This window comes from Sebastes umbrosus, chromosome 14, assembly GCF_015220745.1.
Source record: "Sebastes umbrosus isolate fSebUmb1 chromosome 14, fSebUmb1.pri, whole genome shotgun sequence".
Classification (NCBI taxonomy): domain Eukaryota; kingdom Metazoa; phylum Chordata; class Actinopteri; order Perciformes; family Sebastidae; genus Sebastes; species Sebastes umbrosus.
In genome coordinates this window covers 8,288,552-8,304,387 of record NC_051282.1, presented here as the reverse complement: position 1 = coordinate 8,304,387, position 15,836 = coordinate 8,288,552, and the positions used below count along the sequence as shown (strand labels likewise).

Below are 15,836 nucleotides of genomic sequence, written 5' to 3'. Positions count from 1 at the left end.
GCGTGCATTTGTGTGTGTGTGTGTGTGTGTGTGGTGTGCAGACATTTGACATGATTTCTAAGATGATGTTTTCATGTGCAGGTATATTTAGAATTAGCTTGTAATGACCTCACTGTACACTACACTATGTATTACTTACCAATATGCAAAATGCATGAATTATTTGGCATGAGACACTGATTAAGTAATGTATCGTCTGCCAAAACATAACACACAAACACACACACACACACACACACACACAAACTGGTACAAACTGGTACAAACTGGTTGTAGATAATTAGAAATCATCAAAATAAGCTGGAGTTCATGACTGCAGCCAGATTTGACTTCATGTGAAACAGTTGGCACTCAGAAACACACCTCATTGTCTCACTGGTCATGTATTAACCACCATATCTAACTACAGCTAAAGAGGAACATGAACTATATACTATGATGTGTCATCTGTGTCTCATTAATACCACACAGGATCATTACAGGAACACAGGATTCACAGAGGCCTGAGGTGGCTTTGTGTTGGAATGTCAAAACAGTGAAATGACCGTCAGGATGTCACAATATGAGCATTTCTGAGATGACACATCCAAGGTGAAGGCCTAAAGAGAGAGATATTTCTGCAGAAGAGCCTGCTATTAACAACTAATGAAGAAGTGCAGGGGAGGATTTGGTTTCCCTCGTGGCTCGAGTCAACTGATTTGTTCACTACTGCTTTTTTTTTTTTTTTTTTTTTTAAATAGAAAGGTCAAAATATTCCTTGTTATGTGACTTAATATTATACATGATTGCTTTCTGACTGCAGAGATAAAAAATAATAAAAATACACCAGATGTGCCGGATTTTTATCAGGAACTTCTCTATAACATTTTGAAATTTTAACACTATTTAGGTGAAGGTTTCAAATAAGCACAGTGGTTGGTTTTTTTACCTCTTTCTGCACTTTATATTATTATTATTTTTTCACATGTTTGTGTAGTCTTTATTTGTGCTAAATAAAAAAATAAAAAAATAAAAAATAAAGAGTAAATAAATACTTTATTTTTTTATTTTAAATTTCTTTTTTATTTAATTTTACTTTGTTTTCTGTTCTTTTTCCTTTTTGCATCATCAATTGGTGATGGTTGAAATTTTAACATTATTTAGGTGAAGGCTTTAAATAAGCCCAGTGGGTCTGTTGCCTCTTTCTGCACTATGTATTATTATTATTATTTCTTTTTTTTCATATGTTTGCATAGTCTTTATTTGTGCTAAATAAATAAATAAATACAAAATTAATAAATAAATCAACAAATAAATAAATAAAGAATAAATAAAGAATAAATAAATAGATAAATACTTTATTTTTTTATTCTAAATTTATTTTTTATTTAATTTAATTTTGTTTTCTGTTTTTTTTTTTTACCTTTTTTTGCATCATCAATAGGTGATGGTTGGATGGGAGGGGGCTTTGGGTGGGGTACCAATACCAAAATATGGAGGGACAATCATTTACATTTGTGCTCTATTTGTTTTTTTCTGTCCACCTGATGTTACTCCCAACAAATGATTACAGGAAAAACAAGAAAAACATGTAACCTGTAATATAAACTGCTTCAGGCCATCCCACACAGTAAAACATCCTGTGCTCTTTTGAAATTTAATTTAATTATACATATTTAAATTAGAAAAAAATGAATGAATGAATAGCATCATTCTTATGAAAAAAAAAAACATAGACAGAGAACAACATAACGCCAAAACATTAAAACAACGTTCATAAAACACCACTTCAACCCAGACGAACCATGTGTAGTAAAAACGCTGCCAGTAGGTACTCGGATCTGTCACCTGTTTCTGTAAACGTCCTTCTGTCATGTGGTTTTGTGGTTTTCTTGAAATTCTCAAAATACTGACTGCGACGAGTCGAATTGAAAGAGTTCAGTTTCACTTTCGGTTTGTGTTTCAGAGAAATGATTGACTTAGAGTAAGCAGGAGGAGGAGGAAGAGCTGAGATATAAAAAGGCAGACGCGCTTACCACACCAGTATGTACACGATCCACGATCAGACAGAGTCCTAATCACGACTAAAACTGCCTCAGCTGTCAAAGACAAGCTTTGCCCTCCATCCACTATCCACCCTGACGCGGATTATCTGCAGGACATTCACTGATCCCAACGCAGTGTTTTGTGGGATTACAGACACACGGATCTTTAACAGCCGCTGTTGTTTGAACAAAACGGTAAGACTTAACCCTGACTGGAGTTGTGCTTTACTGTTGGCTGTTTGGAAAGGGCAGATATGGTGCTTTTTGTCTGCGCCGTGCGCAATGGAAACAATACGGGATTAAAATGTTAAAATGTGCCTCTGAGTGCATGGACCTTTTTTGGGCAAAAATGCATGTTGGATTTCACTCCTGTTTGTCCAGATGTTAACAGCAGCTTGACTGAGACAACTTTGCAGTCAATGAAATCTACTCCAGCAAAGATAAAGATCAGAAATATAGGATTATAGTTTGACTTTTATCTCCATGGCTCCACTGCATGTGTTTTTGGCATTGAAGCCTTTGAAGCATTGAATCCCCCAAAATTACAACACCTGTTAATCATTACCTTTTCCTGGAATGTTTTTTTTTTTTCTTTCTTGTAATCCACATTGGACTACACAGGAAGAGGGTGAATCATTCATAAAGTAGGACAGTTGAGATGTGATGAGAGTTTTTTGTGTAAATTGTAACTCAGCTGATGAGTAGTTACAGATGTTCAGGCTCCAGCGTTTAGTGTTTCAAACCATTTATGTCCTGGAAAACTCATGTAGAACAAAAACTACTTTCAGTCCGCAAGGTAAACCCTTCAGTTTTTATTTTTTTTTATTTATCATTAGCTTGAAAACGTTGGATTTAAACCTGGTATTTCAGTCATTGAGGCAGAAGTGATAAAGAAAAAAAATATGGAGTGTAAGAAAAAATGGAATATCGCGATATGTTTTGTGATTTGACTGATTCTTAAAAACACTGTATTGATTTTTAATTAATAGTTTACATGCAAAGATTAACTCAGTCAATACTTTATTTCATTTGCAAAGAGGTGCGCCCTCTTGGTCTATGTGGCCTTTCGAAGTACTGCTATGATGTTGGATGTTACAGTAACTGATAAATGCAATTGCAGATCTGTTCTGATTGCTTAAAAAAGGTTTATTTTTTAAATCAGATTTTATAAATATGGTGGTGTGTTCTATAAAGTATTTTTAAATCTAATTTTAAGAAAACTGTCAGTATAAACTGACAGTTTAAAATTAGATTTAAAAATCGCGATATATCACCTTACTTACCGTATCGCAATATATTGAATTGTAACCCCTGTATCATGATACGTATCGTATTGCCAGATTCTTGCCAATACACAGCCCTATCTACTGTAAGCCCCATAAACTATGTGTGTGTGTGTACAGTAATGTCTGACATCAGAGCTTACTGTATTTTGGCCTAACCGCAGATTCCAGTCATATCAAACACAGTCCTGGCTCCATGGAAACTTGAATGTATTTCTAACCAACACTTAGAGACAGTCACTGACTTGTTCATAGCCCCCCTCCCCACACACACACATGGAAGTCTTTCTCCTTTTAAAGCATCAGGACCTTACATAGGCATTGTGTTGTTTTTGTGAATGATGATTTTCACTGCCCCTGTCTTTATATACGTTCTGTCAGGAAGATGTAAATAACTTTAGTTGCTGTAATAATTTGCTTTATATTGTTTGATAATAACGGTTTCTTTCTTGTCTCGTCTTTCAGGATGTCAGTGTGGTGGTCAGAGATGGGAGAGGGTCTGGGGCCGCTCTCCCCTGTAGGATGGTAGCCGACAGCACAGTGGAAGGCCATGACAAGACCCAGTCGTCAAGCTCATCTTCGTCATCCTCATCCTCATCCTCATCATCATCTTCCTTGTCCTCCTCATCATCACTCTCATCCCAGGAGGCCCCGCTCGCTCTCAGCCCTCACCGCACCGAGTCGGAGCAGCTCCAGCGTCGCGCGGCTCCGGATCCAAACCCGAGGTTGCTGGCCGTCCCCTCCGTGTACCTCACCCACTTCCCCACATTCACCTGCAAGGAGGACTGCAAGATCATCACCGACACCGCTGCCAAGCTCGAGCGCAGCGCCTTCTACTGGGGCCCCCTGGGAGTGGAGGACGCCCACCGCATGCTGCGGGACGCGCCGCTTGGCAGCTACCTCATCCGCGACAGTCGCCAGAAGGACGTCTTCTTCACGTTGTCCTACCACGGCAAGAGCGGGCCGGTGAGCGTTCGCATCGACTACAAGAAGCAGAAGTTCTCGCTGGCAGGCAACGAGCGCTGCTTCCTGACACTGTTCGCCCTCTTGGAACATTACAGCAATTCCCCCAAGAAAAGTCTGAGCATCCCGTACAGGAAATGGGAGCCGACGCTGCAGGAGCTGTGCAGAACGCGCATCATGGGGCTGTGCGGCGGGGCGAGCCGGGTGCCGGAGCTGCCACTCACTCATGTCGTCCAAGACTTCCTGTTGGAATTCCCTTACAAACTATAACCAGTTTGCCGTATACATTTTTCATAGTATTATTTTTAATTTCAAGAAGGCCGTTTTTACCAAGTAACAGCGAACAGGAGGAGTGTTCGGTGAGGCCTGCCCATCACGCATCGGAGGCTGCATCGCTATGGCAACACATTAAAGCAGCTACATGTTTTGAGCCTAAAAGCTGCAAAATGGTTCATAGGAGACAATATCACCACAGTGAAGCACAGGCGGTCTTCAATAGGACAGGGAGTGACATTTCAACGTACATTACCTCCAGAGACATGACTTGCACACGGACAGAGCGCCTTCTGGCATTGAGGAAGCGTGAAAAGTGGGAAAAAGCTGCATTAAGAGAAATCTGCAGGCACAGCGGAGCTATTGCAGAAATAAAAGAACTGCTTTGGTCAACTGCGACCGCTCTACTGGAAACGGTCGGGTCTGTTGTCGCCCGTTTGTGGCCACCGGAGGCGCACAAATATTTCACTGTGGATCGTGGAAGGACGTTAAGAGCATCAGCAGAGTGGACTTGTTGTTGGGTACCAGTAGGACTGACTTTTGTAGCAGTTTTTAATACTCTAATGTTGAATGTTTACATCACTCATGAATGTTTGCCGGCACCGACGGCTCCGATACCACTCGATGCCTTTTTAAAATCTGCCGTCACGGAGATAAAAACTCACAAAGGACATCGGGCGTTATCGGAGTCACGAGGTCTGGCGTTAAGTTGTACTGTAAGTGGAGGCATGTCGCCTCTCACTCAACCACCTATGCCAGACAGATAATAATAATAAGTTTGTCTTTACTGAATAAGAATATTTTTTTATATTTTTATATTTTATTTGAAAATAAAACTTATTTAAACTAACCTTGCTGGATTTTTAGTTACTTTTTCACTGTGTTTTTTCTCTTGACCAAATCATGTCATGTGCAGGGAAGGACACACACACACACTTTGTCCACGCTATGTCACAGACAATGGGACAGACACTCAGACAGGAAGTGTGACACGGTGGCGTACAGTATCGTCACCACAGTGATTCATCTGTGTAGGGTAAAGTGACAGGTGGGCGGGGTTACAAGGACTGTTACGCTTAGACACACACACACTTACCAGAAACAGGGGTAGAGGTGACACATAATGAAGCGTGTGATTGTGTGTGTAGTACTTTTAACCTAATGAGGGCCCAATGCAGATTAAAATTTCCTCACGAGGAAGTGGGAAATTTTTTGAGGGGGGTTTGTGGTTTGATAGAGACATGTTAGATCAAAGTCAGGGTTATAGTTACAGTTTGTGTTTCATTTTAGAGTTATGATAAATGGTTTGTATGTAGCACATATTTAAAGCAGCTGTAAATAAGCAGAATGAAAAGAAAGCAAATACAAGATGTCAAAAGACTTTATACTTTTGACGCCGTCTAGTCTACCGCAGAGGAGATTCACAAGCTTTTTAAACAAAGGACTTCCATTGTTAACTTTACACTCACTGAAATATCACCATTCTTTAGTAGGTGTGGCAACACTGATCCAGGTGGGTATACTTGGTTTGAGTGTGACTCATGTGTTTGACTAACATACTACTGTATGTACTTAGTGTCCAATTGGAGCAAAGCCCAGCTGAAGGCTAGAGCTATGCTCAAACAGGAGAGGCCGGCGTGTGAAACAGTGATTAAACAGGAACCTCACACACCTTTTACACATTCTTACACAGAGCCGTTGCATTCACCCAAAGTGTTGCAACAGAACATTGGTAAAACTTTCTTCTTGTCTGAACCACAAGTTGAAGAGTTCAACCGCTACATAAATCAAGGTAACATTGATTGTTGAATGTGGCCTACACTATCTAAAATGTGAACGTATCCAGTTTGTGAAAGCGTCATCAGACTGCCGAACATTACTGACGTGGCTTCTCATCAGCTTTTCAAGAATAACACAAGTTTTTTTTTTTGTTTTTTTTTCTGCCCTCCCCTCTCTGGTCTGCCTGCTGGTTTCTTCACACCGTGTGCATAGATTGCTGCATCCCTACAAATGAACACCATTTCTTCCTGACACTCACAGGATGAAATGGAAGTCTTTCTCAAGAAATAATAACCTAAAAATGTCCCCTTGCATACTTTACTGTCCCACTGCTTTATTATTTGCAGGATTTTAAAATAATATGACGGTATGGGGAATATTGTTATTCACTTTCTTGCTGACAGATGACTACCGACCTTTTTGTCTAACTCTTAGCAAGAAAGCGAATAAAATGTATTTCCTTAACCGTCAAACTATTCCTTTTAGGTAAATTGAAACCTACATTTGTATTAAAGAGGACCTATTATGCTCTTGTGCTTTTTCTTTAGTGCGTTACATAGTTTTTTGTGCATGTTAAAGGTCTGCAAAGTTATAGAGCCCAAATGGAGTTACTCTCCCCCACAGAAACACTGCCTGAAACGCCTTGCTTGAAGTCTTGCCTTTTCTTCCGTAACGTGGTGATGTCACTAAGTTACACATTTTTATAATACCTTACTTATGGCTAATTTTTTCATGCCCTCAAACAAAGCTAGTTAGAGCGGAGCTGGAGCGGAGTCCAAAGAGTTTGGTTCGGTTGACCAATCACAACAAAGTGGGCCAGCTGACCAATCAGAGTTCTAGTAGAAACCCAAAATAAAAGTACGCACCTGAAAATAAGCACAATAGATCCTCTTTAATAAAAATAAAAAACAAAAAAAGACACGTGAATGATGGTAAACTAGATGTAGGCAGAGAAAGATGAACTTTGGTGTTATCTTTAGAAAGCAGAATCATTTCCTCAAATTTTGCAGTTTCATGACAATTGTGAGAGTATGCGTCACTTTTTTCAGCCCGTGTAGCGTACTTGTCATTTCTAACTTGAGGTCATAACTTGAACTAACCTCCAACCTCTTCCTCATACCAAACCAGAACTCCAACGCTAAACACCAAACCTTACCATCAGGCTCTGTGATCTTTTTGGGGATTTTTTTTTGATTCTCTTGGGTCTAGACAAATGTAGCCACACACACACAAACACACACACACAATGTTGAGTCATACTGAATATAATAATTACAGCTTGATTCAAGTAAAGCCTGACATATGAGGATATAATTATCAGCTTGAGGAAGAGGTTGAGCAGGGGTGGAACACACACACACACACACACATACAAAGACACACCGCAGTGGAACATGAGTCAGTGATGTAAACACCATGATTGTAATATCTTAATTTTTAGAGGTGTGTATGCGTTATTAACCCTCACTTTTTGAAGCTTTACCTAGAGGATGAGATCATAGATTTAAGCACAAAGTGTGTGTGTGTTTGTGTGTGTTTGTGTGTGTGTGTTCTTGCGGGGTGGCGAATGAATCATACGTAGAAGTTTCATTCATACGTAGCTTCTCAGTTTTCAGTACATTCCCGACTATTTTAAGAAGCGAAAGGTGAAGTGAGGTGTTCTGTGATTGTGTTCTTATCAGCTGATTTCTGTCGAATCCTGTACTGGGAGTTTTCTGTCCTTTAAAAACACACACACACACACACACACACACACACACACACACTTCTACAGAAATCAATTGAAAACTGACACCTCAAGAGAAAGGTCCACATGAAAAAAGGGAGAGGACAAAGTGAGAAAGAGGAAAAAGGAACAAGGAGATGCTCTTCAAAAAATGAGCTGGACATGTGATGTGACCAAGAATAAAGACTAATAGCTTCCATATATGTATATAGAGTTCTTATCTCGCAGACTCATATTATTTTTTTAAGTCTTTCCTATGACCACCACCAATTCTTGAGTTCTACACTATCATTAGTCACCAGGTTCCTTTGTTTCTTCGGACGTTCTCCATTGAATTTCTTAACACAGCAATTCTTGTTAGGGGGATATCTCAGAATTCACAGTATGATGACGACTGATTTGCAGGAAACTTAGTGGAAACGTTGGTCATCATCAGATTAGAAGAATGAGTTTTGTCACTGATCTCTTCAACAGAAGACAGAACTTCCAAAGGATTTAATGTAGCAAAGTCAACAATGTGTCCCTTCCAGCAGAGAGCAGGAAGTCTTTTATGTTTTAAACACACAATATGGTGATGCGGGAAGTTGTTTCAGACAAGCTCCAACTAAATCCAGTGTGGATGTGTAATGTAGTAGTTCCGCTAACAGATGCATCATGGCTCCGAGAATTCCCAAACCTCTATCTTAAAACTTTCTTACAACAACAATGTCCATCACCTTCTGGTGGAGACTTAGATAAGAAGATTGATACCGTGTCTGTCCATTAAATATAAGGCTACAGCCGGTCGCAGGTTGGCCTGGTTCTGTCCAAAGGGGACAAAATGTGCCTACTGTACCTACCAGCAACCTCTAATTCTGTGCTCACACTACGAGCGACCCAGCATCAGGCTTAAAGTCATTTTTCAATGGAAGCCAGCGCTCCGGTGACGCGTAAACCAATCATATGTTTTTGTTTTTCACTGTTGTTCCATCTAAAAATGCCGTCACCCAGTTCCTAGTGCTATTAAACAACATAACTACATCAACAAACACTTGAGCATAACTTCAACGGCGACTCACGACGTTGTAGCTGGCCACGTTTGTTGCTTTTGCCGCTCGTAGTGTGAACATAGCTTAATGCTCACTAATGAACACGTTATGGCTCGTTTGTTTCATCCATATAAAGGACTAATTGTAAGAAGGACAGGCTGTAGTTTTACTTTGGGTTGTGCGCCCGACTATTTCTTGACTGGGTGCAGTAACTTCCTTTTTCCGCTGGTTACCTGGTAACGACAAGACTCCACAAAGATTTTGTTACCTTTACGCCTAATTCACACTGCGGCCTGCGGCGAGCTGCCATGCAATGTCCATGAAGAAGGTTAGGTGGTTGTTCCCAAGCTCCGCAAGCTGCAGCCATTTGATCTGCGGCCAAACAAAAGTTGGGAATAGTTTGACTTTTAGTGGCGAAGTGCGCCCTGAAAAGACCATGTAACTCCTGTGCCATGTTGACCTACGTTACAAAGAATTTCTTCCCACCTGAAACCCCCACAATACGCCTACCGGCCACAGAAATATGTAATTCTTGCAGCAAGCCACACTTCGCCGCTACCTGGTGTGAATTTGTCATTAGATGGAGCTAGCCGTTTCCCTCCCGTTTTCAGTCTTTGTGCTAAGCTAAGTTAATTTTCTGCCAGCTGGTATACACTTTGATATAGAGGCCCCTACTGTAAATATGAGGGTTGGATCACTCTTAATGAGAAGAAACAACAGGATGGAGCGCACTTTACCAAAGAGTACAGAAGACAACAGCCGCTGTTGCCATTTTGGACTGAAAACTCTTATTATATTTATAATATTTTATGTTCAACACAGGACATTTTGGTAGAATAACATAATATAATAGAATTAATTTTGTTTTACTTTTGTACAGCACTTTTTAGGCGGACGTTTTACGGGCATCTGGTAGTCGCTTTCAGTCCAAAATGGCGGTAGTGTAGCTCTGCTGCTGGGCGCTGATGTTGCAATGGCAAACAATTGACTTTTACTTCTTGGCAATATAAACTCTTTGACTTTACTGTTCTCCCCACTCATAACAACAACACTTCCTTGTTCTTAACTCACATGTGACTGAACTAACCAATCAGAAGCTAGGAGGACCGAGGTAAATAGGAGGAAAACTACAGAGGTAGACATCTAAAGTGTCTTGAGATAACTTCTGTTGTGATTTGACGCTATATAAAAATAAATTGAATTGAATTGAATTGAATGTACATGTTATTAATCTTTGGTCAACAGTAATACTGGCATAATGTGAAGTGCCATCTAGTATTAAACTCAGGGTCATGTCTCGAAGGGAGCCCGCAAATTGCGAAATCTGATCTGAGATCAAAAACTCTTGCGAGACTGGCTGCCCGATGACCTATCCTAACCTTAACTAATCAAGCTCAATGCCTCACCTTAACTATCTTGTGAGAGTTTCCCCAGTTTGCTGGCTCCCTTCTATAGCCACTACCTAAACTCAGGTAGTGTGCAAACTTGAACTGCACAAATCTGTCTTAGATCTCTACAGTCAAAACTTCAAGTTCATGCAGTGACTGTGGTTTAGTACAGAGAAAAACACACTCACACACACACCAGAGCCTTTTAGTATCGTTGCAGTACCAGGAACCCAGTGGCATGTTTACGCACACATAACCAGACTTCCTTGAAGAGAGGAACCGCGATAAAAGCGACACATACAGACCACAAGGTGACTGAGGGCTCCTGCAGCAGCCACAGCAACACGACGCAAAGGTAAAAAGTGTAAAGGCAACGTCATCATCACCATCACAAACACACAAATATCAATTCAGCTCAGAAGCAAATACATACGTTCATTTTACACTTCCAAACACAAGTTTACACCTGGTTGTGGAAGTGCAGTGTTGGACGAATCATGGACGGGCTTTACAGCTTTTGAAGCATGAAACAATCAGTGGAAGTCTTCACACACTCAGTAATATAGTACACAAGGGTGGGTGTGTGTGTGTGCGTGTGTTTCTGGGGATGACAGTTTTTTTCTAACATTTCCTGTGGTTTTCTTGCTCAAACACTGAGGAGAACCTCCTCTGCTGTTACTACCAGAGTGTGATTCTGTGAAGAAGAAGAAAGAAAAAAAATCACGAGCAACAGATCAGTGGAAAAAAAAACAAAAACAAGCTTCTTCTGTCTGCAGACTCAACAACAAGGACTCACTCGGCGGCCTCGCTGTCATTAAGTAGAATAATTTATTGCAGTTCTTTATTTATTCCTCTGTTTCAGTTCATTAACAATAATTACAGGTTTTAAAAGCATTTACAGAGCATATAAACATATTACATACACACACACTACAATCAGAGACTTAATAGTGGAAGCTTATCATGACATGTTTGGATAGAGGTTGCCAACGGTTACAGGCGACACGCCGCCGTGTTGTCTTCAAAACACGGCGGCGTGTTCCCTTTAAAAAAACCATTAGACGCCGCTCTACACATTGTGCCAAGCCTCTTCAGCACGCCAGTGATCATCACTATCATTCTTCTGCTATTTACAGTAGCGAGATGGAAGAAAAAAGAAAGAAAAAAAAAAAGTATTGCTCTGAATTTCTCCTTTATAAACTAGTCGATGACTGTACAGAGTTCAAAAATAAGAGTGATCGAGCATTAAGACTTTAGCTGTAAGATAATGGCACAGAAAAGACAAGCTGGGGAAAAGGAAGTTAATAAAAGGATTAAAACGGGAGGAGATAAGAGAGAAAATATGAGAGCTAATAGAATCTGTGACACTGCTTTTGTTCCTAAGATTTACAAATCAAGTCATGATTTAAGGGTAAAATACAGCGATCCCATTCAAAACGATCGAATAACACCACAGAGATACGTCGCGTGTTACATTCATCTCTCCTCTCGTTGTTAGCTCTTAAGATTATTGCAGTAGTAAAGCTTTATTGAGCTGATTAAAGGAGGAGGAAGAGGAGGAGGGGTTTGCCTCTCGACACTGACCTCAGAGCAGCATCTCAAGAAATGAATGTTGGTTTTACATGAGTGCTTTTGTTTCTTGGGGTTACTGTTTGCAATTTTCGCCAGGTTTTAACAGCTGAGTGCCCACTTTGAGATGACGATGCAATCTAAACACTATGCTAATGGTATGTCCTACTAGTCTTTCCTGGAGAATGGGTATTTTATGGTTCCCAGTAGTTGGAGAGGAGACACATATTTACATCTTTTTTGCCACATCCTGTTTTGACAGATTTTTTCAATTATAGACACGAATGTTCCCAACAGTCGTATTTAAACCCGTTCTGACAGTAGATACATGGGGAGTTAAACTGAGCTCAGGTCAGTGCCTGAGGGGCAACCAGCAGATACATTCACCCCAGTGTTGTTGTTGTTGTTGTAGCTGTGTGCAGACCTGAAGACACGGATGTTATTTCAAACTGTGTCACATGACTCTTTGAACTCGTCTAACGTCACTGATATCTAATACACTACAACGCTCTCTGAGGCTGTCAGTTTCATTTTATTAAGCAAATTATATATATATTCCTAAATATATCAAATAATACTTAACTTTTCAAAGAGTAAAACTGCAGTTCATACTGCTTTATGCAGAGAATGAATGGACTGACTGTGAATTATTTACTACTACTACTCAATGAACTGCTAATCCATTATGTATAACTACTGTACCACTTATTCAGCTCCATTCAGATCTTTCAAATCAATTATTCTGACAGTCAGGTTTGCTGATTGATTGTGAATATACACACATTATCTAATCCCTGCAGGCTGAATGGATATGGGAAGGGATTGGTGATCATCTAGAAAGGAAGTTTGAAAGGTCAAGATGTGTTGACTACTGTTGCATACCATTAGCCAGCACTCAAGCAACCCGTACTACACACTGTCAGCTCGAGAGATGAGAACTTGATGAAAAAAACTGGGTGGTGCTGCTGCGATGACAATCAAAAAAGCTGCTTTCACACACCTCCAAATGTTTACTAGCAGGGCACAACACTTTAAGAAAAGATCAGCTGTGAGCTACAAAGTCACGTTAACATCAAATTAATGTTTACTATATGAGATCTGCTCCTTCCTTGATCGAGATGCTGCAGATTACTTAATACATCTTCTCTAATAGACGCTATTTAGTAAATGGGAAATGAATGGATCGTTACTTTACACCTGGAACAATAAGAACTAAACAACTAAATGTAGAAAACACACACAACCATGGTGGCTGAATCATTCAAGCCCATACACAACTCTACACACACACACCAACCCAATGGCAGTTCTAGGTGGCAGTAACTGCTAGCGGGTCTGACATGCAGCGGTTTAAAGGCAAGTGCATCTGACTCTGTGGACTGACTGTATGTATACAGCATGTGTGTGTGTCTGTGTGTGTTAGCATAGACCACCACGAAACATTAGTGGTGAACATAAGACACAAAACCAGTCCGTGGATTGAACAGCTCACAGCAGCAGCGTGTGGCGCGTGTGTGTGTGTGTGTGTGTGTTTCTTTGAGCTGACAAACAATCGATCAGAATGAGTAAAAAACGTTGCTGGTTGCGCGCCTTTACACACGCTTGCTAAAAACACAATCGGACACACTCGCAAACCCAAATGTGCTTTAAGCCTTTACTCCAGTTCAACCAGTGTGTCTCGTCCTCTCCGAGTAAAAAGAGTCTTTCTTCATGTGCAAACACAAAATGTTGAGATGCCTCCAAAATCCTCTTACGACTATTCACATCACACACTACATACATGAAAATATACTGCGGTGATAGTTTTAACTATCACACTGTCCTCTTAAGTGTGTGAGAGATGTGTTTAAGTGCATGAACATGATAGTGTGTGTGTGTGTGTGTTGCTTAATCCAGTTCAGGTGAGTCTGGTGTTTCAGTGTATATCTCTGTGTCTTCTGTGTTCTCTGTAGCCGTTGACTCGTCTCTTTCTTGCAGCTCTGCAGCAGAGAGTTGGTCTTTGTTTACCTCTAGAGGTGTGTCATCTTCTCCCTCTGGTTCCTCTTCAGTGGGGGTGACCAACTCCGTTGTCGTGGTTTCCTCTTTTACCGTCACATCTGTCTCCGTATCATCCATCGGCGAACCCTCCTCCTCTTCCTCTGTGATGGAGGCGTCTGGTCTCTGGAGGGAGTGCGTCGAGGGTATGTGGCTGGCGCAGCGGTGCAGGTGCGTCGAGTCCGCGGGGGGCATCAGCGTGAGCGACTCCACGCTGAGCGCCTCTGCGCTATTGTCGGTGAGGAGGGAGATGTTGGGCTGGGACGCCGGGGTGAGGCTCGGGGCCAGGGTCGGAGCCGAGACTGGGGTCGAGGGGGTAGAGGAGACCGGCATTACTTCTCCACCTCCTCCTCCTCCTTCCCCTTCTCCGCCCGAGGAGGAGGAGGGCGGGGTGTGCTCCAAAAATGTACCATCATCTAGAAGAGAGAGTGAGGCAGGTGAGCTCAGAGGAAGACATGTTTTTAAGGATTCTCACTGTGGCTCTGGTGTGAAATTATGTTAACTTTTCTTTGTTAATGTTCATTTTCTGCACAGAGATGATCTAAAGGGGTAAACGTGTAGCTTAATTAAATGCACTGTAAGAAAACAGAGTAAATACAGTACTCCATCGTAAGAGTGAAATTCAAAAATATTCTCTAAATCCATCACAGAATTTAATTTCAGAAAATCCTTTGTCTAGAACAGATCTCTCAAAATATCATGATAAATTCTGTAACCAGTGGGAACCCTTACACCCTCAGGATTTTCACATGAACATAGATACTATAGAAATAGAATATAAGTAGAATGGAGATCCCCATTCAAATCAACATAGCAGGATGGTCATAGCGGGGGACATTTTTATGTGTACTGTTGCCATTGCGACTGTTGTAGCAAGCTAACGTCCATGTAAACTAAACTGACTTACGGCGAGTTGCTTTCTCACTGAGGTGAAGTTTTGCAGTAACGACTGAAATGAGCAGTGGAGTAGTAACGTTAGGAAGCATAGAGAGCCAGACTACATGAGTCAAATTTAACAACTTAATACTTCATCCACACGCTGATAGCACATTAGTGACAACTTTGTTCGTCTCATGTTCTGTAACCAGCGTAGCATTAATGCATGCTGGAATTAGCAAGCTAGTTAGATAACTAGCAGACTAGTTGGCTAGTTAGAAAGCTAGCTAATTCCGGCATGCTTTAATACTACATTGGACTGCAACAGCGGGCTGATGGCCAGAGGCAGCGGTCTCTTGATAACAACTAAGAACAATCGCCATTTTCTTTTGTACTAGTCAAAAAGACCACGGAAAACAGTTCAGTGTCAGTTCTACTCCTATTCTAGTTCTATGATCGACACACACAGGAGAACTTTAAGTAGTTACGACAGAGATCTATGCAGGTAAGAAACCAGACACAAGCAGACTGATGAGAGTAACTGCACAGTGTGTTCACCAAGTAGCGCCTTTTGTTTTCATTGTTTTTAGAGCAAAGAAAGAGCGGATCTCTTCTAACAAGGTTGGGATGGTTTCAAGGGTTCATTATTAAGTGCAGAAAAGCTTTGAAGCAGAAGGAAGAGGTACAGGGTGAACACAGTGTACAAGAATGTGATATAAGTAACAGCAGCGACAGCAGCAGTTGTACTGGTGGTTTAACAGGAACAGCATAGTTTGTGTGGGCAGAGCTACAAAATAAGCTATGCACTACAATGCAAACTACTGTGTGAGCATACTTACATTGTTAGAGTGTAAGGGTGCAGAATGAAAGATACAACAGAACTGGTTTACAAG

At 40.9% G+C, this 15,836-nt stretch overlaps 2 protein-coding genes across 6 annotated transcripts in view; one reads left to right on the top strand and one right to left on the bottom strand.

Annotated features, from left to right (window-relative positions):
- The first annotated feature begins 1,949 nt into the window (after nt 1-1,949).
- On the top strand, nt 1,950-4,719 carry socs1a (suppressor of cytokine signaling 1a). Its single transcript, XM_037793438.1, has 2 exons — nt 1,950-2,219; nt 3,773-4,719. Exon 2 carries the CDS (start codon nt 3,830-3,832, stop codon nt 4,538-4,540), a length of 711 nt encoding a protein of 236 aa, XP_037649366.1. The 5' UTR covers nt 1,950-2,219; nt 3,773-3,829; the 3' UTR covers nt 4,541-4,719.
- A 6,512-nt stretch (nt 4,720-11,231) lies between these two features.
- Nucleotides 11,232-15,836, bottom strand: part of clec16a (C-type lectin domain containing 16A) — a 49,777-nt gene continuing 45,172 nt past the window's right edge. For all 5 annotated transcript variants that reach the window (XM_037791495.1, XM_037791492.1, XM_037791491.1 and 2 more), the window contains one exon: nt 11,232-14,483. In XM_037791495.1, coding sequence (XP_037647423.1) covers nt 13,921-14,483 — 563 coding nt within the window. In that variant the 3' untranslated portion in view covers nt 11,232-13,920. The remainder of the gene's footprint in view (nt 14,484-15,836) is intronic.

What these genes read in the sequence shown, in the direction of transcription:
- socs1a (XM_037793438.1), top strand. Translation starts at nt 3,830, where the DNA reads ATGGTAGCCGACAGCACAGTGGAAGGCCATGACAAGACCCAGTCGTCA.